Source organism: Dioscorea cayenensis, chromosome 17 (genome assembly GCF_009730915.1).
Source record: "Dioscorea cayenensis subsp. rotundata cultivar TDr96_F1 chromosome 17, TDr96_F1_v2_PseudoChromosome.rev07_lg8_w22 25.fasta, whole genome shotgun sequence".
In the NCBI taxonomy this organism is placed as follows: Eukaryota; Viridiplantae; Streptophyta; class Magnoliopsida; order Dioscoreales; family Dioscoreaceae; genus Dioscorea; species Dioscorea cayenensis.
In genome coordinates this window covers 542,922-569,645 of record NC_052487.1, presented here as the reverse complement: position 1 = coordinate 569,645, position 26,724 = coordinate 542,922, and the positions used below count along the sequence as shown (strand labels likewise).

The 26,724-nt window shown below is 35.3% G+C and overlaps 2 protein-coding genes and 1 long non-coding RNA gene across 7 annotated transcripts; 1 reads left to right on the top strand and 2 right to left on the bottom strand.

Moving 5' to 3' along the window:
- The first annotated feature begins 3,541 nt into the window (after nucleotides 1-3,541).
- LOC120280477 lies at nucleotides 3,542-7,945 on the top strand. 3 transcript variants are annotated; one of them, XR_005542340.1, is made up of 5 exons: nucleotides 3,542-3,709; nucleotides 4,911-4,986; nucleotides 5,085-5,200; nucleotides 5,706-5,889; nucleotides 7,888-7,945. It is a non-coding gene; the product is annotated as an uncharacterized LOC120280477 (long non-coding RNA). The 3 variants fall into 3 exon arrangements; XR_005542341.1 differs by lacking the exon at nucleotides 7,888-7,945 and having other exon boundaries at nucleotides 5,751-6,072; XR_005542339.1 differs by lacking the exon at nucleotides 7,888-7,945 and having other exon boundaries at nucleotides 5,706-6,071.
- Nucleotides 7,591-14,985, bottom strand: LOC120280476 (glycosyltransferase BC10). Its single transcript, XM_039287333.1, has 12 exons — nucleotides 14,708-14,985; nucleotides 14,226-14,496; nucleotides 14,010-14,126; nucleotides 13,509-13,609; nucleotides 13,013-13,084; nucleotides 10,965-11,046; nucleotides 10,784-10,864; nucleotides 10,512-10,550; nucleotides 9,508-9,573; nucleotides 9,020-9,169; nucleotides 8,025-8,153; nucleotides 7,591-7,931 (listed from the first exon to the last, which is right to left on the bottom strand). The coding sequence occupies exons 2-12, from the start codon at nucleotides 14,451-14,453 to the stop codon at nucleotides 7,911-7,913; spliced, it is 1,086 nt and encodes a 361-aa protein (XP_039143267.1). The 5' UTR covers nucleotides 14,454-14,496; nucleotides 14,708-14,985; the 3' UTR covers nucleotides 7,591-7,910.
- Nucleotides 14,986-15,564: 579 nt separating this feature from the next.
- Nucleotides 15,565-26,521, bottom strand: LOC120279938 (alpha-glucan water dikinase, chloroplastic). Of its 3 annotated transcripts, none has more exons than XM_039286614.1 (34): nucleotides 26,305-26,521; nucleotides 25,639-25,976; nucleotides 25,278-25,319; nucleotides 25,074-25,183; nucleotides 24,916-24,994; nucleotides 24,702-24,793; nucleotides 24,446-24,623; nucleotides 23,637-23,864; nucleotides 23,196-23,534; nucleotides 22,986-23,096; nucleotides 22,676-22,861; nucleotides 22,314-22,448; nucleotides 22,123-22,211; nucleotides 21,575-21,709; nucleotides 21,283-21,445; nucleotides 21,074-21,163; nucleotides 20,807-20,992; nucleotides 20,549-20,611; nucleotides 20,415-20,477; nucleotides 20,279-20,338; nucleotides 20,032-20,184; nucleotides 19,851-19,934; nucleotides 19,359-19,535; nucleotides 19,180-19,286; nucleotides 18,765-18,978; nucleotides 18,519-18,622; nucleotides 18,188-18,326; nucleotides 17,908-18,033; nucleotides 17,581-17,691; nucleotides 16,946-17,044; nucleotides 16,460-16,633; nucleotides 16,292-16,384; nucleotides 16,093-16,208; nucleotides 15,565-16,014 (listed from the first exon to the last, which is right to left on the bottom strand). In XM_039286614.1, exons 2-34 carry the CDS (start codon nucleotides 25,939-25,941, stop codon nucleotides 15,810-15,812), a joined length of 4,554 nt encoding a protein of 1,517 aa, XP_039142548.1. In that variant the 5' UTR covers nucleotides 25,942-25,976; nucleotides 26,305-26,521; the 3' UTR covers nucleotides 15,565-15,809. The 3 variants fall into 3 exon arrangements, with proteins under 3 accessions (XP_039142548.1, XP_039142550.1, XP_039142549.1); XM_039286616.1 differs by having other exon boundaries at nucleotides 25,639-25,960; XM_039286615.1 differs by having other exon boundaries at nucleotides 25,639-25,944.
- Between the last annotated feature and the right edge of the window lie 203 nt (nucleotides 26,522-26,724).

Below are 26,724 nucleotides of genomic sequence, written 5' to 3'. Positions count from 1 at the left end.
CTCTGTTGTTTATGCTTGCATAGTGCATACTCTAGACTTTGTTTTTCTATTTAATAATTAAGAATATACCTTCCTCCAATTTGTTGATTTCTTTAATGTGCACAGAGATAATATCAAAACAAAAACAGCAAGATTAAAGTAAATTTACAACAGATGCTGGTGTGGTGAGAGGCTTGGTTATGTACTGTTTCTTTCCTTCTCAATAAATATGTGGTTTATCCACATTTATTTCAAAAAAAAAAAAAAAAATTACAACAGATGAATGATCATGATATGATGTTCAGCTGAATTACTACTAAGACAAGAATCAAGATCCAACAGCTAGTTGCTGATATACATGTTCTCTTAGAGTCAATGCCATATCTGTAAATGAGATACATTTACTGCAGATGGTATCCTACAGTCAGAAAAGATGGGAACCATAAACACAGTATAAAATGCTGGAAAATTAAAGCAGTAACATTCAAAATGAATTCAACTCTGGGTTAATTCCTCTTTCAACTTTTTCAATGTAAGCAGTACCAGCACTGTCTGAATGATATGTGTCTGAAACACTTAGTATGGGTCAGAGAAATGGAAAGATTGCTGAACATTAAGCCACATTAATTGCTTAGGTGGGCGAGGATGGTGATGCTGATGGTTCCTGTTCCATGATCAGTGTGAAAATGAATAATTACTTGTTCAGAAGGACAACTAGTTTTACTGATCTCTACTCAGAAGTGGGAGTGAATTGCCCTCAGTGCCTCACCCTCACTCTTTAGGCTCAAACTATGACATTTGTAATAACACTAGCCACTCAAAATACAGAGAGAGCCTTGCTGAACAGATAATGCCAGAACAGGTAACTTTGTTTATCAATTCTCTTCTGATCCATAAAAGGACAGCAAGGCATGCTTACTTGCTTTCTTGGCTTAGGATCACCTAAAGAAAGTTGAGATTGATCAACATCTCAAAAAGAATTTGAAACATGACTTCACTGAATCTTAAGAGAAAGAGACTCTTAAGAAGAAATGAGTGGTTGAAGGACTGAAGGATGAAACAGAGCTATCACTGAGATCAGTGCAGCAGAAATAAAACTAGTGATGTTATTTATGATTTAATTGACAATTAAAAAAAAATTAATATGTAAAGCTTCAGAATTAATTAACTTGCCATCTAGTGTGATCTTCTAATTGTACCTTGCTCTTTCAAATCAGAAAAAAAAAAAAATCTAAAGGTAAATAAAGTTGGAAAAAGGCAACAGGAGACAAAAGCTGGAGTTTTCCTTCAGAGTTGATCATTGTGTCCCTTTAATTTCACCAGAAGCTACAAACTTAACTTTCTCACTTGACCAACTCTGGTTCAAATTTATGACTTATTGATTGTCCTTTAGCACACACTTATAATTAGTGTAACCATGCCTAAGTTCTGTTTTACTATACCTTTTATGGACTTGAATCAAAAAATAAAAGAAAAATTAATAGAAGTAAGAAAGAGACAAGTAGTGATATTTTTGAATCTCTTTTTATCATGAAAAGTGCTTTGCAATGCATGCTTTCCAACAAGAAATATTTAGAGGAGTCTCCCAGGCCACCACCACTGGTGCCTCCAAGACCACATAAAAAGAAGAGAGCTTGATAATTTAAGAAAAATGAAAACAGTGGAAAGAATCAAAGGGAATGTGATGATTTAAGAAACACAAAAATAGAACTCTTACTTACTAGTTCCTTAATCCTTACTATCAAGTATCAACTTCTTGTCCCTTTGTCTCTCCAGCTAAATTCAAAGAATATGAAGTGCTATTGATGAAACCTCAAAACAATATAATAATTCATATCTAGGATGTCTAGTTATTCATAAAATATACATTCACTGAGGTGCTATGATTCTGTTTTGTTGAACATGATGACAAAGCAAACAATGAAGGATTAGATGCAAAATGGGTTATAAAAAATATTTATAAAAAAAAAACAGGGATGAGAAAAGCAGGAGACAAGGCCTGAAGATAAAAAATAGTCATTTGTAACAAAATGAACAAGTGTACTCAACCAGCTCAAAAGGCATTGCTTCTTAACACTACTACACACCATCACGCTGTGTTCTTTAGCTGGCTCTATCTATCTATATCTATCTCTATCATCAGCACAGTGCCTTATCATGTTGCTGGCCTGGTTTCATGCACCGTCATACTGGCGTGCATTAGCAACATCATGAGCTCCAACCTCTATTCATGTGACCACCCTATCTTACTATATATTTGCATACATACCATGAGGATGCATCATTCCATCACCCCTTCACCACCTCTATTGGACCATTTCTAGTAATACCAATTGTAGCAAATTAGATGCTAATTATTAATAAATTAAATTACTTTTGAATCATGTGTAATGGAGTTGAGGCTTTGTCAGGGTGTTATTAAATTTTAGCAATTAAACAATTTATTTTCAAATTTATAGCAATATGTGAATTTTAGGAGGAGGATTCATGTGGCAATTAATCCACGTGAAACCACACATAGTTTAAAAAAAAAAAAAAAGATTATTAAGAGATAAGATAATTACGTAGCAAATAGTAATAGAAGATAAAAGAGATTACAATCCACCGGTGATAAATGAAGCTATCAAAAAACAGGGAATGTAGTAATAACTGGTGCCTCTTAGAAGCAATCAGTGAGAGGATATATATATATATATAGTTCATTCAGGAACACAATAATAGTGAGTTGTTGTTGGAAATGTTAGACGGACATGGTTGATGGATAATTAGCTGAGACATATATGCATGTTACTACAAACTTTAATGCGCATGATTTAGTTGTTGATAATTAATTAAGATGTTAGGGTCCTACACAGACCTTAACTAAATTAAAGTATAGAGTTAACAAAAAATTAATTTATCCAAGCGACTGGAACGAGTAATAATACTAATGATGCTGTGCCATCACAATTAAAGCCTGGTTTTTGGGAAGTTCCTTTCTCCCTTGAAAGGGTTTATTGTTTGGAAGCTCATCATTAGCTCTGTTGTTCAAGTCATAATCAAAGCAGACTGAATGCAATTAGAATGTCTCATAAAGACCAAACAAAACCCAAGTCATCCTCAAAACAGTTGTAAATTGTCTCTCCCTTACCAGGAGTTGTTCTACTACTTATACTTATTTCCCGGTTTGCACTTTGCAATCACAATTATATATATATATATATATATAGATATAATGAAACTATCCATTTTATTTCGAGGCATTTTTATTATTTGTATGGCAATGTAATAATAGTAATACACTTCGAGAAGAAGAAATAATTTCACTGTAATTTTATTTGATTTTCGTGGAGCTTTTGAAATTCTAAATTTGAATTATACTCAATAAAAACTTATCTCGAGGCACAATGATGCAAGGAAGGCCGTTGGATTATAGAAACCAAATCCACCGCCATACCCTAGACGTCAATTCAAAATTTGAAATGATATTCGGTTAGAACTTATCTCAAGGCACGATGATGCATGGAAAGCCGTTAGATAAATCCACCGCCATTCCTTCTCCTTATATACCTCAGACCTCACGAGAAAAAATCCCCCCCAAAAAACAGAAAAAAAAGAGGGAAAAGAGAGAGAAGAAGGGATTCAGCGCCTTCTCCAACGGGAATGGCGATCCACTTCTTCATGGATGGGTAGGGTTGGGATCGGTCCTCCGTGAAGACTCGCAAAGCTCTAATCGATGGAAACCATCAAGGTACACGGATGAACGATCGCTTTCTTTGAATCTTTGATTTTCTTTAGGGTTTTATCTCCGATGCGTGGATCTCAGTGATAGCTCTGTTTCATCTTTCATTCCTTCTGCCGCTCATATCTTCTTATAGTTCCTTTCTCTTTACCATTCAGTGAAGTCATGCTTCAAATCCTTTTGTGATCTTGATCACTCTCAACTTTCTTTTAAGGATGAAAAGAGTTTTGATTAATCAAGTTTCTTTTTCGGCAAGGTTCTCTCTGTATTTTTGAGTGGGTGGTGTTATTAGAGATGGCACAGAGTGGTGAGGGTAATTCATCTTTTCTTGAATTCCATTCTGATATATGCTTTGATTTTGTCATGGAATTAGGGCTTGGGTCGGTTCTTGCTATGGTCTTGGTAAGGGAAGCCCCTTCCTGGTAAGTGGGTTTTTCTGAGAGTAAATTGTGGATTCTAGGGTTTGATGACAAGGCCTTGTGGCGATAACGCTGATGTAGACTGATTTTGGTTAGTATCAAATTAGGGTTTGTGAGAACTCTAGGGTTTTGTTGGATTGATGAGTTTGACATTATCAGGGGAAGTGAAGTCCTTAGTTATTATGTGTTGTATTCTTGTATTTTGATTTTTTTGTACTCTTTCTTAAACTTGGATTTCCAATGCTCTTTTGCTCATTGTCTATGCTTCCTAGATTTATATATTCAGTAGTCATTGGCTGGATTTTATTTTATTATTTTATGTTCACTGCATTATCTCAATACTCATGTTGCATTGCAGAATTCATCAACTGACGAGCTATATATATATATATATATATATATATATATATATATGCTCGTCAGTTGATGATGTTTACTTATTGTTATTGTGATCTCTTGTGTAAATTGTGGCCTAAATATGGTTTATGTTTAGTTCAGTGTGTTCATCTGTTTTCTTTGAATGAATTATAGCCTCTTAATGATTCTTTAACTAGTCTCTGTTGACGGTGGATACTTGTTCATTTACTTATTGTACAATTTGTCCGAGTATGTTGGATGTGTGAAGAGGTAATACATTTTGATTGCAAGATTTTTCCTTATTAAATGTCTTTCTTGCTTGAATGAAAATGTAGTCATGATGACTGTTGGGCATGTATCTGTTGATGGAAACCTGCTTATTGAATTCTGTTATACTCTGTATCATTTAGTAAAAGTTCTAATTGGTATGTCAGGCTCATTTAATTTTGAAAAGGGCAAGCTGGGGAGAGCATACTGAAGTTGCATTTCAATACTTGTAGAAGGTTTAAGGTACTTACTATTCTATTTTTCAATTGGTATGTTGTACGAGCTGATAAGATGCTATTCTTTTGCACTTGCTGATGAGGTGGTTGTGTTCTATAATTTAGGAATGTCATTTATTCGGACTCCTGTTGGTGTTGGATTGTCATACTCCATTAACAAATCAGATTATCACACTAGGCGTCCAAAGACTGCTGCTAATACACATCTGCTTCGGCTGAAGGTATTTTAGGCAATATGAGCCATGAGAAGGCAAATTGACATGTTTGGTTTTATAATCGGTGAAACATTTTTACACCATGTCTGGTTGGGGGAGTAATACTTGGGATAAATTTTAACATATATATATTTTTTTAAATTTGAATTTTTTAAATAAATTTATCTAATAATTAATGTTACAAATTTATTAATGCTATATATATTTATATAATTATTACTTAAAAAAAGTAAAATTTTACTTTCAAAATTTTAATTTTATTAGTATTAATTGGGTAAAAGTTTAGTTAGCTGAAATAAAGGTTTTCCTACTAAACCAATATTTTTAAAAATATTCTCTTAAACCCAATTTTTTATCTTTTAACCTAAACAAGTATATGTTATATTTTATGGATTCGTGTTTTCATAGAATGTTCCTCAGTCTCAATTTTTCCTTTCTAAATTATTTTTGGAGCTGTGGTTTGAAGTTTGAACAACATCATGAATTTCTTGAGAATCCATTTTTTCCATAGGCAGTGAATCATACGCTGGGATTTATGTTCCCAAACTTACTGCAGAGTTTGCCATTTGCCAATAATAATTAGTTTCAAGCGCAAGTATTTGGTGAGACTGCTAAATTGTTGCTACTTAAGTTGCCATGAATTGAACATGGTGAAAGCCTAGCCCCCACTTTAAGGGTAAAGCCCCTCGACTGAGGTAAGATTTTTCTCGTTCTTTTTTTGTTTTTTTATTTATGTATTTATTTATTTGGGATAAAAGTGGGTGAACCATGTTTTGTTAAAACAGAGTCACATCTTGTACATGTAGAAGTAAAATAAAGATAAGAATTTTTTGAAGGCATATTATAAATATCATATTGTCTCGTGGTATTTTTCTTATTCAATGTTAGAGCCAGCCTTATATGCGTTACATTTATGCTAAATCCAGGGTGACATGAAATATAATAGTGACACACTTGCCTCCTTTAATTTTATTTTACTTGCCCCCCTAAGATAATTTTTTGATGTTTTAACTTTTGTTAAAATGATTTGTTTTTAACTTTTTTTTATTTTTATTTTGTTGTTTAGATAAAATTTCTTTTGTAATGAGTAGATTGGATATATTGTATATAATATAAAATATGAGAATGCTTTTGATTTTTTAGTAAAAGGAATTTATGATTCCTCCATTAAAATCTTATATATATATATATATATATATATATATCAACTCATGATTTATTTATTAAAATTAGTTGTATTAAATATTTAATGATATCCATTACAAAAAGATCTTATATAAAGAAAAATGTAAAAATTCATTTTATTTTTGTTTAAAATGTTAAAATTGTCGGGGTTGTTGGCATCTAAAATATAATTAAAGTAAAGAAATTGAGTGTTATTCGAATAATTTCATTGTTATTCAGGACACTGTGATATGTTATATAGATAATGGTTGGTTATGGTAGTCTAGGAGCAGTAGTGTATCAAGTGCAAGATTGGTCAAGAGTAAGGGTAATATGTAAAGATATTATATGTAAGGTAAGGTTTGTATAGATGATGAGTAGGGTGGAAAAGGTATAGAGAGTGGAGTTATGATAGATTAGGTGTAAAATCGAGGTAGAAGCGGAGTTATGAAAGACTACGGATAAAGATAGGGTAGATGTAGATGTAGTTAATTAAAGTAAATTAGTTTTAGGAACAGATTTGAGGGAAGGGTAGATTATGGGTTAAGGAGTAAAGTTAGTTGTAGATTAGCTAGATGTACATTAGAAGTAAATTAGCATAGAGTGTGGGTAGAGTTCGGTAGAGGGCGGTAATTGAGTTGATTAGATCAGGGTATAGTTATAGGGGTAGGTTGGGTTAGGGGTAGTAGAACAGGGTAGAGTTAAAGGGGGTAGGTAGGTTAGAGGTATTAGAATGGGTTAGAGTTGTAGGGGTAGGGAGGTTAGAGTTAGGGGCAGGTTAGGCTAGAGCTATAGGAATAGTCAAGAAGAAGGTAGAGGGGGAGGTAGGAGGTAGAGAGAAGGTAGAGGTAGGAGGTGGGGGTATGCTTGGGTTAGAGTTATAGGAATAGAGGTGGCGGTAGGGTTAACTTATTCGGGGTAAGGAGTAAGACCTGACCTTGCACCCTCCCACCTCTAATCCTAATCTACCCTAACCGCATCCTACTGCTCTACCGTCCCTAATGTATACCCTAATTCTAATCTACCCTAACCACATTCCACTGCTCTACCACCCCTAATGTATACCCTAATTCTAACCTACTGTATCCTAATCTACTCTAACCGCATTCGATAGCTTTATCACACCCCTAATTTACCTGCCCCTCCCTCTTCTAAGCCTAAGCTAATTTGGCCCCTTGACCCCTAAGCTACTCCACCACTACCTTACCTTTTTGTGACACGTCTCAACATGCTGTTTGAATTTGATTTTATTCTATTTTTTTTTTTAGGATATAACTTAGTTTAGTGCTCTTTGACTCATCTGAGCTCCTATATTGCGAAGCATGGCTGTGGCTGTTTTACCAGTCATATGCTTCGTGGCTCTCGCAGCTCAAGCAGCAGTATGGATGCACCCTCACCCTATGGTTTGAGTTTACAACTACAAATAATAATAATAATAATAAAACACACATACAACACATCATTTGCATTGACATATTTCTTGTGGCTTCTCTGATGAGAGTGAGAGAACTATCTTCATTTTGCTCTAGCGGCGTAATTGGAGCTGGATGGGTCAATTAAGCGCAAGCATGGACTGCCAAGGAAAGAAAAAAAAAAAAAATTAATAAATGATACCATGGATTGGCATTGCAAACCACTACTAAATCACGGTACATATGCTACTTACCAAATTAAGCAACCTAAGTGCAGCAGCTCGAGTAAATTTCCTAGCAAATAAGAAGCATGGGGCTGGTTGCTCCCGTTTTGTACACCATTCTCTCCTATATTCTGTCTCAAAGTATATGTTATCAATGCCCTGTTCATCATCAATACATTGTAGACACAGTATTAGTTATTACAACTTAAACATTCCAAAAAGTTTTACCATATTATTATTCTGTAGGTATTGTAACCAGTGTCATGTCTGTGGTGGATGGTAAATATGAAACTTGCTATCAAGATCATGCCACAACAATAATCAACAGTACTAACAAACTGCATTCACCGAAAAATCACTCCCAAATATAACCATAACCAAAAAAAATCTAACTTAAACATTTTGTCGGCTGCCTCAACCTCCCAACAGAACTGAGGTTAAAAATTAAAGAACCACGTTAAAGCTACAAAGCATCTTCGCTCTTTAATCATTTGCAATACAAAGGTAAGAAAGCAAAGGAAGAAACAACTTATTGGCTCCTTCTCGTTCGTTGGTCTTCAGAACTCAATACAAAGGCCATCAATTTCTCAGCTGCAATCCACAGCAACTGAAAGGTTGGAAAATTACTAAGGAAACCCTTCTAAACCACATATTTCCTTTGTCTATCAATATAGATCCGTCACTTTTAAAACTGATGACAGATGGTCAGTAAACCACAAAGGAAGCCATACTACTTGGAAAATCCTGCTAAACCTGAAGGACACAGGGTTCTTACTTCTTAGTGCTTTGTCAGTAGGAGCCTGCACACAAACAACTATCTATTTTGCAGGGAGAGATTTCCTTCAGTTCTTATACAATGGCGAACTAATTATTGGTCACCCATGAAACTATTTGTGACAGAAAAATAAAAATACTTTTTAGATTCAATCGACTGAAAGAGCCTACATATTCATAGAAGTAATGCTATTTTGTGAATAATTATTTATTAAACCTTTACATTATTTAACGCCATAAGTTAACCACACCTTGATAGTTTCCATAAGAGTAGGAGTAGCATCTGAAAGCTTGTATGTCACTGGATGCCATCCGCGCCTTTCCTTGTCTCTTGAAGATGATAAATCCCATGAAGTATGGGTCAAGGGTCTTCGAGTTATTTCCTCTTCAAGTCCTCTTTGCTGATTAGAAGAACATCAGACAAAATCAGGCTGTGGGGGAAAAAAAGAACTGATAAATTAAAAGCGACTGCATTATGAGAAGTAGAAAACATGGTAACTTAACAGTATATATCAAACAGGCAGGTAAGCCCTGATTTATTGGTCTATACAAATAATAACCCCTCGAGCACTCAACCCATCCATTTGCAAAAGTGAGTTAGCTTTGAACATATAATAAACAAATATCATATAAAATTATGGCAAACTGTACATATACAATTATAATGCTAAATTTGATAAATAAATGTTTAATGCATGAGCTGCACATAATTGTACAGTTTTCCAAAAAAACTACTTACCGCAAGTAGAGTCTGTACATAATGTTCATCTGGTATGCAGTTATGCTCTTTCCACCCGTTTGCGGGCTGCAAATGGGAACCTTACATTAGAATCAAAACTTATAACTTTTGTGAATATAAATTTATACTAAAAATCTTGGGAATGACTTAGGTAAAGTTAGATAGGTGTAGTTAGTGTAGTTCACCATTGGATGTTTGACACGTGGCATGAGATAAAGTAATTTAAAAAAAAAGGTGAGGTCATTATAGGAAAGTTATTATATTTTTATATATTTTGGGACACATGTCACAATATTAATGGTGAACTACACTAACTACATCTATCTAACTTCACCTAAGTCATTCTCAAAAATCTTAAAAACAAGCCATAAGAAAGAATGATCTACATGCAACAATTTTGTAGGGTACAATCTACTTTTAACTGCTAAAAAAAATAAAATAAATAAATAAATAAAACTCTACTTTCTCAAATGTACTTATGTAAATCTAAATTGTACAAAAATACAGATGAGAATTACAATAAATGTCCAAAGTAACTAAACATACAATTAATTTTTTAAAAACTCATTTTTTATTGTATTCCTAAAAGACCTGACATGAACGTCTTAGAAAACAAATTTTGGGTAAACAAAAAAAAACATGTTTGTTACAAATAGGATAAGCACCTGTTTTCATATTTATTTTCACAACCAAAAGACAAATATTTTTTATGTAACCTCACACAATATATAAGTGAAATTTATTAAGAAAAATAATTATATATATTTATATATGCTTGCAGTGGTCCTAAGTAAGAACAATTTTTAATGTGAATATATACCCAATGCTCAACACTTGGTAACTATATATATTACACATATAGTCTAATGAAAATTATCAGTATAGTTTAACTTAAAATTTATCTAACTCAAATAATGTACAAAATCATAACTTCTAAGTTATATGGATGTACTGAACAACAGACTAGGTTTAATTTGAGTAATTTAATGAAAATGAATACTTACTATAGGTTGATCCCGCCAAAACTCTGGTAGTGCTCTCCTCTGTCAAAATTTAGAAACAAATGGTCATTAGACCAATGGTCAATCAAGATAAAGCCAACATTAGCTTGGGTATAGGCCACAGACCACATTTAAATACATGCCAGTCATCAAATTCAAACATAACTGTACATTTCAAAGTTTCTAAAATAAATAAAACAAATTTTATTTTTTCAGGTAAATGGCTCAATAAAATAAATTTTAAAAGCATCTTAAAATCATGAAACAACACTTACTCTGCAGTGCTTCTGAAATTCAGGGAAGACTATGTCATCATTGACCATAGTTTTAGCATGCTTTCTGACTAAAACAGCCCACTAGAAGAATAGTCAAATACACTATTGAGTAAGTAGGATTCAAGAATATCAAAGACTTCTCTACACCGTATGAAAGTTGAAATTTGAAGGAAATGGTTACCTGAGACCCTTTTCTCCAATTATGTACAGGAATTATAGGATGCATTTTTGGATTATAACGACCTTCTTTTGTATCAGCAAAACTGCTTCCAGCATACCACATGCTATTAGAACCTAGCGACCAATTTCACATCCATCCAGACATTTCATATAGCAATTCTACTTGAGTGTGATGTAATAAAAAATAGTTTGAGAACCAAATCATAAAAAGCATGTGGAGACAATGCCTTAGTATACAAGGCATTCATCTAAAGTAACCACAACAATAAGTACATGCATGAAGAACCAATTTAACTCCAGTGCCATTTGAGATGCATAATAGTTACATATTAATATTTTGAATACCCATGATCAACCAAATGGAGCATGATACTTTGATGAGTGGTAGATCTAAATTAATCCATAGCCTTATCATTAACAATTTAACTCACATAATACCTTATTCTTGTAACAAAATCAAATCAAATAGAACCAGGTTCCTCCATATATTATTTTTCCCATAATCTATTAATAAAATTACCAATGAACATGATTTGGCACTCAAAGAACGAATCAAATACAGCAAGCAACAGGAACCAAACAGAGTTAGTCCATATTTACTCAAACTTAGCTTTGGGTTAACCCCTAAATTTGACCTAATCCCATCAATCTCAAACTAGAAGCCTTATGAAACCTATAATCATTAAAATGTCACAATTAAGATTTTTTTTTTTTTTTTACATAAGAAACCTTACAAGAGTCATAGCCTACTGAATGAGCAAGTGAACATCAACATATATAGATGTTGCGGATTATATTATCATACTGAATTGGGACATGTGAAAGATGAAGCCCATCAACTTCACAGAACAAAAATCCATTTTCAAGTAATCAAATTATATGAATCCTTTCATTTATAGTTAATTCTTTCATCACACGGACAAAATGAAATGAAGAACCCATCCATTTATGAGCATGAAGAAATTGAGACCTTCAACCTGCAATTATTTGATAGATCTTTCTTGATCCAGGAATACCTCAGATTTTCTAAATCACATGTTCATATATGCTCTTAGACGCACAGATGTTAGAGAACATTATACCTCTACTTAGAATCAGTATATTGTCCTGAACATTTGGTGAGAGCATGCAATTTGGAACCACCTAGACTTGCATAGACCATTCCATTAATATTTGTTCACACTTCACATATATAAGTTTGCGAATATTTTCATGGGCAAGTCTCTTGTATACAAATTATCTATACCTCACACAACTTACCCTGCCAAATAATAAATAATTTCACTTTTAATGAGGGTATTTTCAGAAATTAATATTTGGCATCACAACAGGGAGCATCCCACAGTTAACATTTTATTCCTATTGGTTTCTAGTAGAGGTAACTGGTATCCTTTTGTTATTATTTATCCCACAACATCTACCTAAGCCTTAAGGGTGGATTGGTTGAATGTTAAAAGATATTAGGGTTAAGATTTGAAAATTTGAAATCGTTTTGGAGGAAAACTTTGATATCGACTTGACCTAACTTCAATTAATTAATACTAATTAAAATAAATATTTTTAGATTAGAATTTTAATTTTCTATTTGACAATAGTTGTTTATTAAAATTATAAATTCAGAAAAAAAAAAATTATATAAATTTAACTAATTAAATTAATTAAATCTTATAGAAAAAGATCAGTGGGCTAACCTTGGATGTTTGACTGGAACTTTGTGGCAACCCTGGGTTACGAGGCTAACCTAACAACCAAACATAAACCTTGTTGGATAGGGTAAAATGCTTTTATTTGTCCCGCTACCTCACAATAGTTCAATCATCAGTTTATAAACATAATTTTTGTTTTAGTTTTAGCCCGTGATCCTCAAAATTCCCTAATCCATCTTTCTTTTAAATCGTAAGAGGTCAAATGTAAGTGCGGGGGGTCATTTTTAGATATCGATGAGGTCAAATAAATTATTAATTGAAACCCTCAGTATTATATAAAAAGGCAAAAGAAAGCAAATGATAAAGAAGAATTAACTGTGCAAAAATAAAATATGCTGAATACCTGTCCAGGTAGCTTGTTGATGTTGACATTATGTAGTCATATATATAACTGAAATTATATAGTGGTATGCAACTGCAAGAGTAAAGAAGTAACATTAGTCAACAATAATTAATGCCTAATGTCTAAATACTAAATATTTCATAGTTGCTCGTGATCAAGAAACTCCAAAAGACAAGACGCAAAAGTGAAAAATACACAATTCATTTAATATTTTGAGAATTAGGTCACTAAAAATAAACATATGGTATAATAGACAAGTCTTAAAAAACATAACTACACTGACTAAGAAGTTTCACGATTCTTCAAGACATTTCTAAAAATTTTAACAAATAAAATATTTGCACTCACTGAAGTCCACAACAAATTGCAAATAATTAAGCCATGCAACTGAAACTTAATGGAAAACATGGAACTTCAATTAATAATCTGAATGGTTAAGCATGATTATTGAAAGGGAAGAACAAAACATATGATGTTTTTGATAGACACATCAAACCTATCAGATACAAAAGCAAATCTCTCATTAAATGGATCCTTGAGTGCATTTCTAAGCAAAATACGCTCCGCTTCAATCATGCTTGATTCGCCCCAGTCCACCTAAGCAGAGATCAAAATTGGTTTAAAAGGACATGTTAGTTATACAATGCAAAATATTATACCCTAAGCATTCATCAGCAATTAGTTGAAGTACAAAATACACCAAATCATGAAAAAGTAATAAAGAGCACACAAATTGACTAAATTACTGCCACTCTCCAAATATTCAAATAGTCACATACACACACACACACACAAAATGATAACTGTCTAATAATAAATGGTGGGCTATCCACAATTACTTTAAAAAAAAAAAAATGCCAGAACGAAACAAAGATTCATGATCAAGGAAAACACATGTGTGCGCATGATAGACAATATTCATGATTGATGTCTAATAAGTTGAGGGTTGATTCTCCGGTTAAGATACTACATAAGTTAAAATGATAAAATCACGAACCTGTATACTGTTGTTGACCTGACGGCCATAAAAGTAAGCAGACCTTGTTGTGTCTTTATTGAATAGAAAGCCAGGCCTCGAATGTACATAAATTGAAAACCTACCCTCCTTCTCTCCCTACAAGTATTCAATGCTCCGTTAACAAATCAAATTTCTAAGAATAATAGAAGAAAAAATGTAGATAAATAACAAAAAGAGAGGTGAGGATGGTTCAACCTTGAAGAAGGCATCCCAGACCAAGTCCAGCGGAAGCCGGTTCCGCGCAATGAAAAGGAAGGCGATCTTTGGCTTCTGATCAACCGCCTCATGCGAAACTAAGGAACTCAGTATCGTTATATGGCTGTAATTCGCTTGCATTAGAACCAAACTCGCCGTGCAGAAGCTCAGCAAGAGCAACGCCAAGACTTTTCTGATCCATCGACAGTGAGAGCTCCTCCGCTTCATGTCTCCTCCCACTCTCGATCAAACCCTAAACCCACTCATTCTCCTAAAGAAATCACACAGATCATTATAAAACTTCCAAGATGAACATCCCGATTCGTGGAAAAAAACACACACACACACACACATTGAATCGAATCATTTCAAGAAAACCAAACATAAAACCAGGAATCAAAGGAATGGATTCAAGAAAACCCTTAAAACCAAGAGAATCACAGATCTAGGGAGAAAACCATGGTTCTGGGATGAGATCTGACCTGATTTTCGAGGAAGAAGGAACCCATTCACGGATTCCAGCTGAAATCGGCTTTGAAAATTGGGAAGCAGAGACGATCTCGACCAGGACCAATGGGGAGGTAGAAGTCTTCGAGAGCGAAACGAGACAAAGAGAAGAGACTTGGCGTTGGAGAAAAGAAGAGGGCGTGTTAGAGAAGAAAGATGAGGGTTTCGGACGGTGACCGGAGTGAAGAATGTGGGGTGACTCGGAGACTCTTTATAGAGCAAGCAAGCAAGCAAGCTCCAGAGGGTAGAGTGGAATCAAATGGCCAGCAACAGTCACTTTCAAAGCTCTAACAAACAATGACCAAAATGACGTTATTACCCTCATTGTAATTGGTAAGAAATTGAATTTCAAATTTTTCCCTCCGTATTATTGTGATTATTACATCAGCATGTGATTTGTTTGTCGGTTAAAGCGTGAATCATTGCATAGCACGTGACAGGTTAATTAAAATCAAGAGGCGGCGGCTTTTTCTAGATCGTTCTGAAATTACTTATAGTTTCCTTAATATGGCTGTTGTTATTCATAGCTGGCAGGATATTGTTAATAATTTGAAATTATATATGTACATATATATAATGAGTTGAAGAAAATCACAAGAGAAGCCAGTGGTTGTTTGGGGATAGTGACTCTTTAAATTCATAACCAGTTGGTAAAAATAAGAGTATTAGTTGGTGCTTCCTTGTCTGGGATAACCACCAACAAACTCATGGTGGTGGTGGTCCCTTCTTAGTTCCCTCCAAGAGAACAAACAACTAAATTAAGCTAAGCTTTCAAAAATATTATTCAAACAACTTAATACAACACCAACTGATTAATTAATCAAGCAAAGCCTTCAAAAATATTATTCCATATCACCATTCAGTAATGTATATATAACAGTCCTTTTATAAGTATGTGTGTATATATATTATATATGTCTTGCTTTACATAAGCTGTTCAGCAAGAACAAGAACACCAATGCGATCAAGGAATCAATGTTTTACATCTGGTGATGTAGGTAATATCAAGGTTTATCATACACCACTAATATGCAGACTTTTATTCTTTACCTGAAAGCCAAATGAACAACTACTTGATCACATTTGTGGTCTAGTTTGGACAACATAAATCTTTCCATCCTTGACAACTCCTTCAATGTCTTGTGGAGAGCCGTAGAGCTCCTCAATTGCACTCCCAGCACGGGCAATGCTGGAAAGGATAGATTGCCGGAAATTTGAATCCATGATCAGTGGATCAGATGTGTAATCGAGCACCACCTCCTCTTCTTCATCCATGGGTACACTGCATTAACACTTGATTATTGATATCTGAAATGGGGATTCATACAAAATAAATTAAAACCAAAGAGGTACTACTAACCTATCATAAAGGCCGGCACCGGCATAACCTTCTAAATCCTCCCCATTAGAATCTGAGCGGAAAATAATGGACTGTCTTATGAAAAGACCAATTGGTTTGCTCGGGTAGCCCAACACCTATACATGAATAGTGAGGATGGAATGTTACAGTGAGCACAAAAGATCCATGCAACTTAATAAGCATCATAGCATAGACATACATAGGGATGGTTGAGGTCATTTTTCTTTGCCGTGAAGCTCAGCGCACGGCCTGGATAAGCTCCCACAAGAGTCTCCCCAAGGCCTCTTACCACCTACATAATGGAGAACAAATTTATCCTTGGCGAAAAATGAAACCAATGATGACAAAGTAGCCTTGGTAAACAAACCTCAGCATATATCTCTGATGAGTCTCCAGTGGATGGATTTGTAGTATGGATGACAAATGCATAGTCAGCACTTATTATTTCTTGAACCAGGACGGCCATACAAAGATAGTCGTGATCTAACTTTACTTTCCGGGTGCTGAAATATGCTCTTTCATTCCATTTTGAAGCCCACACCTGAACAAGAGAGCTACTGAGCGAAGCTATACAAAGATGGATTCAAGAATATACATCCCACGTGACTATAGGCATAAGAATAAAAGGTAAATATGAAACCATATTAGTTTCAAATTGGAATGATGCATACCTTGCTTTGGGCATGGGTATATGTAACTAAACCTAAAATAATAACTAATAGAATTGCAAAGTACTAGTAAAGAGTGAATCAAGATCAAGACAATCACTTAAAAAACATAATAGTTGCACCAACAAAAGAAAGAAACATTGTGCGGAATACATCTTCCTCTTTAAAAGAGAAAAATTTCAGACCTTTTTTATAGCAATCCATGCCTGTTCCCAGCGGTGTTCACCTTCATCACCAGGCCAAGGCATGCTGGAACTCTTCATTTTCTCCTTTAGCTCTTTCACCTGCAGTATTGCTCGAGTCACCATTGAATTCTAAAAAATTAATCACAGGAAACTTGGGGAGTTATATAAACTCTCCTATTATTAAATGAAATTACCTTCACAGGAGATTTTAAGTGCTATCAGCATATAATGTCTAACCACCCACACACACACACAATGCATGTGAACATCTAATGGTAAATAAAAATTTACATCTTTCTAGGAAATTAGTTGCAGCAGACCATGCACAGAATTACTATCCCTCATGGCCTCACCCTAAGACCAGCAATAATTTATGACACTAGCAAGCACATTAACATTATGTTGCATCTTGGTCGTTTGGAATAAGTGTGCAATCTATCACTACTGAAAAAGTTGGTATTTGGAGCATATACCCCAAGGAATAGCTGACCAGACACTTCCCAAAATATGGTTCTTGTGTGGCGTAACATGAACAAAAAGACGATTTCAACTTATTCATTTTTAAAGCATGTGAAAAACAAAGGGCAATCCCCTGGTTAAATGTCAAAACAAAGACCTCGGTCGTACGGTCATACCAATTGTGGTGGAGCCACTAACTTCAACACTGTTTGGCGAATATCACTAAGAACACCAAATTCTCCTTTTCCCAACTTTGTCTTAAGCATCTTTATATCGTCAGCCACTGCCTGTGATGCAAGTAAAATTCATGAGCAAATAAAATAGTAACAATACATATCAACTAAAATCATCCCATAAAGATTGCAAGCTAATAAATTCTCACAATAGTCTTACATAGAACCAATTGGAATTCCTAATAAGAGAATATATGTCAAAGCAACATAATAGCAAAAATAACATAACATCAAGTAAAACAAAACTGATAACATAAAGACATGACCTACCTGGTTTACTTTATCTGAAAGTACCCTCTCAAAAACGCCAAAAGGCAGAGCTACGGAAGTAGGAATTCCAACCCAAGAAGGTACTTTTCCTTTGAGGTATGCAATATTCCGTGATTTGGCCCCAACCTAAATTAAATGGGTAATTTAGCAATAGGTCGCAAAAACAATAATAAAAATGTAATCCTCTTCTAAAATTGTCGTCAGGATGGTATCTCATAAAATTAAATAGATTGAGAAATAAGAAGAAAGTTTTAATTTCGAAGTAACTTGAAATGCTAACCATTTCACTGCTGAATTCCTCAGAAGATATAGCATATCTGCCAGCAAACTGCTTCTTGACCAAACTAATGGATGGTGTGGACTGATCAACTTTTGCTGTTGGGGAAGTTCCTTTAGACAGGTCACTCTCCTTTGTTTCACTGGAGGACTCAAAATGAGGGAAAAAGATAAGTTTACACTAAGTATACTGAACATAGTACATATTTACATATTTCCAGCAAAAAGAGAGATCAGAACTGACTGGTTCATCATGGAACAAATAACAAAGAAAACATGGATTTATCATCAGAAGTTTCTTGACACCAACTAACAGAAATCGAGGTTCTACTAACCTATAAATAATATCAGCGGAAGTTGGTTTTAGGTGAAATAGCTTTCCTTCATTTCTTTGTAGGTCTGAAAGAATATTGGGATCAAAGCACGTAGCAAAGCAAACCTGCAATGGAGCAAGTTTAAAACCCAGACACCAACCATTACATTATGACCAACTTCAGGAATCAGGACTAGTCATAAAATTAAGGAGAAAAGGAAAAACAGCGAAGCTTTTGAATTGCGATGAATCAACAAAAACATTTTACCTTGCCGTTTCTTGCCCGCACGGAAACATGAGAAAGAACATCAGGCATATCAGGTGTCAACACTGCGACTGTACCATCTGGAATTTCTTCCTCACCTTTGACACTTCTTGCCACTAAAATAGTGGGTCTCTCATAAGATCTATTCTGAACGGTAAGCAATTCATCAACAACGGCCACGTATCCCACAACTTCAACTGGGCTTATAACCTGCCAACTGTCAGAGTCACTTGTATTAACATCAGGATGATGCAATTGATTATAACTATTAGAAAATAGCCAATGACGCTGAGTTCTAGATAAGGGGGAACAGTTAACAACTTCAACATAGGAAGCTAAATACATGAGTTAGAATGTTATTTTCCTATATCCTGTGATGGTAGGTATGTTTGGTTAATTAAAAGGGCATCTTACATACCTTCCAAGATTTGCCACTTTTCGAAGAACAGGATCGAGTCGGTTAACTAGAGCTGACAAAGAAGCAGCAGATCCAGACCGGATGATTTCTTCAGTAAATAAGTTAACCTGATGACACGTACATATGAGAAGCAGATTATAAGTTAAGCTATAACAATAACATACTTTGAAAATACTTACAGCCCATTCATCAACTCCGAGCAAGGATCCAAGGTATTCAGCAGAAGGCTGTAGAATTTGATGGTAGTGCTCTGCCTTGCTTGCTAGAGCAAGTCTTGTTCTGTCAAGAAATGACTTTGCATATAGCGCCCAGTGATCATCTTTCTTCTTGGCCATTTCCAGTGCATTATACCACCCCTTGATACCAAAAGAGTCACTCTTTTCTACATCACAAATCAAAATGATAAACAGTATATCATAGAGGGATATTGATAGAATAGTTACACTTTTGCAAACGTATAAGTGAGAGTTATTATTGAAGTAACTGCTTTAAATGTCATAGTCCATAAGCATGTCTTACTGATTAGAAACATGGTTTCAAGAGAACATCAGAAAGTAAACCTACATTTTGCAATGAATATCATAAAACAATGAACAAAAGCTATGAGCACAGCAATTTCATGAAGAAGCTGTTCAAAAGAAATTGCGGGAACAAAGTAATTGCAGCAGTACCTTCAAGCAGTATATGAGATCCTCATTATTATCTGAAGACAATCCAAGATTTTCAAGAACTAAAGTGATAAAGTACATAATTTTCTGCAAGAGAGCCAAAAGACGAGTTTGATTTCATTAGCTAATAGCTAAAGCAAAGACGAAATGAGTAAGCAACATGAAAAGGCTTCTTTCTAAAGACCTCAGGTCCAGCATTGTCGAGTTCTTCATATCCCCTCTCGATTGCGGTCCTAACAGTAGAATCAAGAGCAATATCCAGAAATATAAGATCTTTCAGACGTTCGTGTGAATTAAGCAAGAGAGGTCGAAGCTCCTGCCGTGCCTCAAGTAAGCCCTGAAAGACCATGGTTAAACAAGAAAAACATACTGACTCAGATTAAAACTCAAAGATTTGCCAATGAGGACTGGGAGATGGTATAGTGACTCACATCAAGCAGAGCTTCCACCTTTTGGTCTTCGACATGATCTAGTATATATTTTAGAAGTTCCTGTTAAATCATTCTATAATCATATACGGTGTCTTGGCAGTTACAGAATGTTCTAGAGAGGGTTTTAGAAGAATACCGGAAATCCAGAAGGCAGACCTCTTATGGGATTTATCTTAACACCAACCATGAAGCCTTGGCCCTGAGAAAATAGTTTCAGTATAGTGCCATTAACAAAAGATATTTGGTTAGGCCTGCAGAAATAAGGGTTACCTCAGAACTATAGCCCATGCAGGTTGCTATAGCAGACTCTAGATCAGCACCTGAGTGAACTGCCTAAGGGTAGATCATAGACGTTTAGTTGCAAAAAAAGGATGACACCCATGAAAAAACACAGAAACAAATGGAGAAAACAGTAAAATAAACACATAATTCCAGCATCGTCTTCGAGCTGAATTACCTGTCTAGACCATCCACATATTCTACTACTTAATATTTGTCATTAAAGATATGCTCAGAAAATCAACTGACCTTTAAAGTTCTCATGTAGTGTCCTAGATCCCGTAGAAGTCCTTCCTTTTGGTCCCTTCTGAAGTGTGGTTCAGAATGAATGGCTCGATCATAACTCAGCAGTCGTTCCTTTGTTATCCCATTCATATTTAACGTGCTCCAGTAAGCATTGATATCAAAATCATTTTGTATATAATCAATAAGTGCCTGTAAGGAAATAAGTCATTCATGAAGATGTAGAGTGTAAACAGCCCAGCACCATCAAAAAGATTACATGTGTCATTTCACCTGGCAGATCACCACATCATCAGGGCTAGTGTTATTATGTAGTTTCTGATGCCATTCTTCCATCATCCCACCCTTGCAGTCATTATTTCTCTGAATAACAAAAAATTATACTTATGCATGTCTCATAAAGCAAAACACCACAACTCTAAGCAAATCAACTGCTTTGACAAATGAAAATGAACTAGCAAATCTGCGGAGGGCGAACTTACCTGGATCACCAAAATTTCATCCCGGATACGCTGCCCAACATCACCTTCACCCCCACGTCCAACAGTGGACATGATCATTCGCAAGATCTCCCTGTGCTGGGGGCAAGTGCTATACAAATTCTGCAGCATGTCTGTAAGCCTGTCTTGGGCTTTACTAATTTCACTGCCATCGTAAATGCCAATATAGAGATTAAACATGATCATTCGCAAGAGCTTTGGTCAGTATCTCATGCAAACTTATAGACATAATATAAAAGTCGTAAAAACTTAAAAATCTTGGGAAGGTGCACACCGTGGCTTCACATTGTAGTTCTTATTCCATATGAGTTGTCTTGTAGCCATAAATCTCATCCACACAAGTAATCCAGCAAGACCTAACTCCCCAGCATCTTTAGCTTGCTCTGTGAGGTCTGCTGCAATATTAAATCTGCAGGAAAATAGAACTTGGTCCCTTATTTGCAAAACCAAGGGTAGAGTCTACCACAGTCTGCCTAAACCTTCACCACGAATTGGACAAAAATAGGTAAAGCCATTAATAAGAACTTTTATATAAACATTCAGTGGCCACAAAGCCAAGATATCTTTAAACTTTTCAATTTACCTATAAAATTAGTCAAGTAGAACAAAGATTCTTTAGGAGATTTTATTAATTCTATAGAATAGCTCATTGATCTCCTTTTACAGAGAGTAATTATTTTACCAGTTCAATGAAGAAACAGCTTATCCAACCCTTAAATTTTACTTTTCATGTAGTAAGCACTAAAACTGTGGGAGGAAACAAAATAATAACAGAAAATAGCATTCGTTTTGAAAATATTAAGAGCTTTAAGAATGCTTGACCTGTGCATAAAGGACTTTTGGGCTTCAGGCTCCGATTCTACTATTTTCTCCAGCAAAGCTTTTGCAGTACCTTTTCCACCCTCAGCAACCTTAAATATGAAAGTGAGTTTTCAGCAACTTGACATATGTATAAAATACATTTGCGTGTGTGTGTGTGTGTGTGTGTGTGTGTGAGAGAGAGAGAGAGAGACCTTAGGTATTCTGATAGTTTCACTTATGAAATCAATATGGAAGTCAGAGCCGCCATTCTTTATCCAGTTCCCATCAGCCAGAAGAACAAATGACAAGCCAGTGAATTCTGTTTTATCAATCTCTAGCTCAACAGTCTGAAACATAAAACAAAGTGCAAATTATGAGTTCTACCCTTAAAATAGATATCCTTTTCACTTTTCAATCTAGATTCTAGAGTTGATGGGCTTCCATCAAACCAAAATTAGTGGGTTAACCACCTTCTATAAGAAACAACATCTCAACCATATGTTCTGCATTCCAGGAAATTTCAATCCCAGCACACCTTAACCACAAAAAGGAAAGGAAAGAAGGGAACTAGTACCTGGTAGAATGAACCAGTAGAGGAAACCTCAACAAATGGATCAGTAGAGGAAGCCTCAGCAAATGGGGATGAACCAGTAGAGGAAACCTCAACAAATAAATCAGAAGAAGAAGCCTCAGCAAATGGGGTCTCACATGCATTGTTCAGCAAAACTGAACCCTCAGGTACTGCACTTAAGGGTGGTGCCTGCATATCATAAAAATTGTTTTGAAGGACAGGTTAGAATGTGTTGAATGCACTACCTCCAACTCATATTTTAACTTTAAGCAGATCAGGAAAAATACAAGGGAAGATAAATTTTGACACTGACCAGCCATTCCTCAGCATTCATTTTTGACAAGGCCCAATGAAGAATAAGTGGCCCTTCATAATTAGTAATGAAGTTAACCTTTGTTTTACCGTGAGGATTGGTGACAAGTACCTTAATTGCACAAAAACCAGAAAAACAGTTTAGAGGAATCTTGCGCATTACACAGCATAAAAGAAAAACAGTGTTAAACAAAGGTTTCATAGAACTGACCATAAGCTCCTTGTCCCCCAACTTAAAAAGCTTTCTATTCAGAACATGACCACTGTCACGATCTTCTATACCCTTTGCATAGAGTTCTAAACCTGTTGGAGCTCGAGTTGAGGGAGAAATTTTCACTTCATCCGGTTTAGAAGAATATTTGTTGATAAGAAGTGAAGTGTCCCTTTTCTTTCGTTGGATTCTTTCCACAGTGAAATACTTTCTAGTCTTCAGTTGCTTGGAGACTTCAGTCTGAACACTTCCTTTCAAAATCCTTTCCCGAAGTTCAGCAAGAGAAATCCCTTTATCTAACTCACGCTTAAGGTCTTTTCTTGCTTCCTCAAATTCCATCTATTCCACAAATATTGCCGAAGTTAAGGTTTAATATCACCGACAATTTTCATCATGAAAATTCACAACAAATTGCTAAAATGTGGGAGTATCAAGCAGTACCGCTTGTTTCTCTGGAGGATAATCTGGTTTCCCAGCTTTCTCCCACCGGATATAGGCCTGAACTTGAACAAGGTCCTTTGGTATTTCACTTACTGGAGTATGGGGACTCACAACATCATCTCCTCCAACATTAGCATCAGACTTTTTCAATTTCTCACGAAGTTTCTCAACTGAAGTACCTCTAGCAATTTCCTGTAGTAGCTCACTTCTAGCTGCTTCGTACTCCTCCTAGAAATTAGGAAGAATTTCACATACTAAGGTTATTCCAGGGAAGAATGTTTTGAAATCTCACTGAATTACTAATTGTCATTAGCACATGAACCACAAATAACCATATAAAAATGCCGATAGGATGATTATCATTTTTAAAGGATGTGATGGTCCCATAACACAACAGCTCCCACATCTAGTTGTTCATGTGATATACCTAAAGGCGATAATTAGAAAAACAAGAATATTAAGCCATAATTTTGACATCAAGTGCCCTAAAGTTGATCCTATTGGAGATAATGTTCTCAATTCCCAGAGGTGAAAGGACATTATTAAAGCAACTATGTGTTTGGTTGATTTGCCTCTAACACATGATTTAGCCATTAATAGTTCAAATCTAGAAGGACCATTATGGTCCCATCTTTTCTTGTTTAAAAAAAAAGATTCAATAAGTAACAATAATGACAATAATATAAAAAAGACACAACAGTGCTTAATCAATGTAATGCAGAAGTAGTTGCCCTAGTTGCTTCTAGCTATAAGAGATGATACCAAGGAAAAACATCATAAAGAACCTACATGAACATGAAAGAACTTGCCTTTTCTTGTTCTGGTGTGTACATTTGTCTCCCCTTCTTCTCCCACCTGAGATATGCATGAAGCTGTACAAGATCTTCTGGTACTGAGACATTCGGTTCTTCAGTGACTGCACGACTGGAAATACGTGGGGCTTTTCCTGACAACTGAATTTGGAAGTTCTGGCCATTGTTTTTGAACCTTTAAGAAGACAAGAGGGATTAAAAAACATCATGATTGGCGGATTATTAGGAGATCACACAGTTTCAACAAACTAACCATTTGTTCTGTGCTTCATCAAATATAAGAAACTCTATGGCCTGTGCTTCAGGATCATCAATCTCTATTCTGAGTGATGAGTTTGGACCAGACTACAAAGAGGTGAAACAATTATAATCAGTGTATATGAAAACCATACCATGCATACATCTAAACTATCCTGGGTTCATTAATATCACTTTTAAAAACATTGCAATCCTGTTTAAAAACTTACTTTCTGGAAGGGTGTTCTAAGAGCCTTTTTTTTGTACACTGTTGTTCCATTAGGGTGTCGAGAAGGAAGTTTCCAATCCCTGGATGAAAACCAAGATATGGTGTAATACACCCATGAATCATCTGACAAAAGAGATACACCATTACAACTGGCCTTACTTAGTTCTACGACGTAATACACCCCAGTGAAGAATTAGGGAGGCACTGCTATTGGTGACCTGCAAATCAACTTGCAAAAGTGATCCAGAACTTGGGGTGGTAACAGCCACCTGTTCATATACAAGGAAGAATGGTGTTGTCATACATAATAAGAAGAGATCCGCTTTCAAGCATTGTTCAAGAATGACAACAAATGTGAAATACCTGTAGTTCAGTGTTTTCTTCAAGGACAAATTTTCCCCCAAGCTGGGATCCAAACATAGAAAATGTTAGAAAAGATTCAAGATTCCCTCTTTTAATGAAGATATGCAAGCAAATTGACTGACTTTTATCTCCACCATCCAGATATTTCCAAATTAACAGATGACATTAGCCTATTTTTAATAAAGACAGTATAGTTGTTTTCTACTTTAGAAGTTCTCTTCAGCAGCATCTAAGGCCAAAGCCTCTACCAACACTAAATCTCTCATCGCTAATTCAATATATATATATATATATATATAATCTAATGTGGGATCAATAAAAATAAAAATAAAAATCAGGAACATGTGACAAAAGAAATCACCTCTGAAGGAGGATCGGCAGCTATAACAGCACGAGGAACCATGAAAGCTGCCTTATGGAAGGCTCGGTTCAAAGAAGATGACCAAGAACTAGTCTTTGCCGCAGTCAGAGGAATATCAACAAATTTGGTGCGGAGCAGTGGATTCCTTGTGCGATTTGCGGCATGATTCACCCTGCTGGACCCAGACGAAACTCCGGGGACCAAGCTTGAAGAGGGTCCCGGGTGAGTTCTTATACTAGCATCTACAACAGAGGGCTGACATATTGCTTGTTGGAGCAATCCATTTCCAATAGAATGCTTCATGTTCTACCCCAACAACACTCTGTTAGCTTTGCTATCTAGCATCAGCAACAAGAGCCACAAGCATTGAAAACAAGCAAAGAGACAAAAGAAAGCACTCAAAATGTCTGCAGAATTGATAAACTTTTGTAGAAGATAAGGATGCGAAATTTAATGACATTTTTAACAGTGATTCCTGATGATCTACAGTGAAATTTATACCACATTTGTAGTTCAAGAAACGTATATAAAACCAACTATTTTTTTTTTAGCTTAAAATCATCTTGGAAAAAAGAAGAACATATAATATATATATATATATAACTATAAAAGCAGAAACTTTCAAAACTGAATGATCAATTGATGTTAAGTAAAGGAGAAACGCACCTGATATCTACTAATCCCAACCGATGGGATGAAGAAGAGCAGCGATTTCTATGACTCCTCTTCCACGAGATCCGAGCAATCAGTTCGAATAATTCGATCACAGAGAAAGCGCGAGCGAGCGAGCGAGCGAGCGAGTAGGAACGTAGGAGTGAAACAAAACTCGTTACGGGGGACTAGTGGACCTCTGACTCTCTCTCTCTCTCTCTCTCTCCGGAGATTCTAATAAATATCATAATAGCAAGGTGTTTTCTTTTTGGGTCTTATATGCCCCTTTTAAAAATCTGATACTATTTATATATATTTTTAAAAATAATATTTAATATACATTTTTACTAGTGAAGAATCAGATGGATTGCTAGTGACTCATTTTCTTCAAGGGTGGAAGTAATCTTCTCTAATAAAAGAACAAAATAAAAAAGT

Coding starts and splice junctions, on each gene's coding strand:
- LOC120280476 (XM_039287333.1), bottom strand. CDS start 14,453: ATGAAGCGGAGGAGCTCTCACTGTCGATGGATCAGAAAAGTCTTGGCG. Junction 14,127..14,225: donor TCTGGGATGCCTTCTTCAAG/GTTGAACCATCC, acceptor GAATACTTGTAG/GGAGAGAAGGAGGGTAGGTT. Junction 7,932..8,024: donor CACTTAGGTTGCTTAATTTG/GTAAGTAGCATA, acceptor TTTCCTTGGCAG/TCCATGCTTGCGCTTAATTG.
- LOC120279938 (XM_039286614.1), bottom strand. CDS start 25,941: ATGAAGCATTCTATTGGAAATGGATTGCTCCAACAAGCAATATGTCAG. Junction 18,327..18,518: donor TCCGCTGATATTATTTATAG/GTTAGTAGAACC, acceptor TGAGTCCTCCAG/TGAAACAAAGGAGAGTGACC. Junction 16,385..16,459: donor CATCAGAGATATATGCTGAG/GTTTGTTTACCA, acceptor TCCATTATGTAG/GTGGTAAGAGGCCTTGGGGA.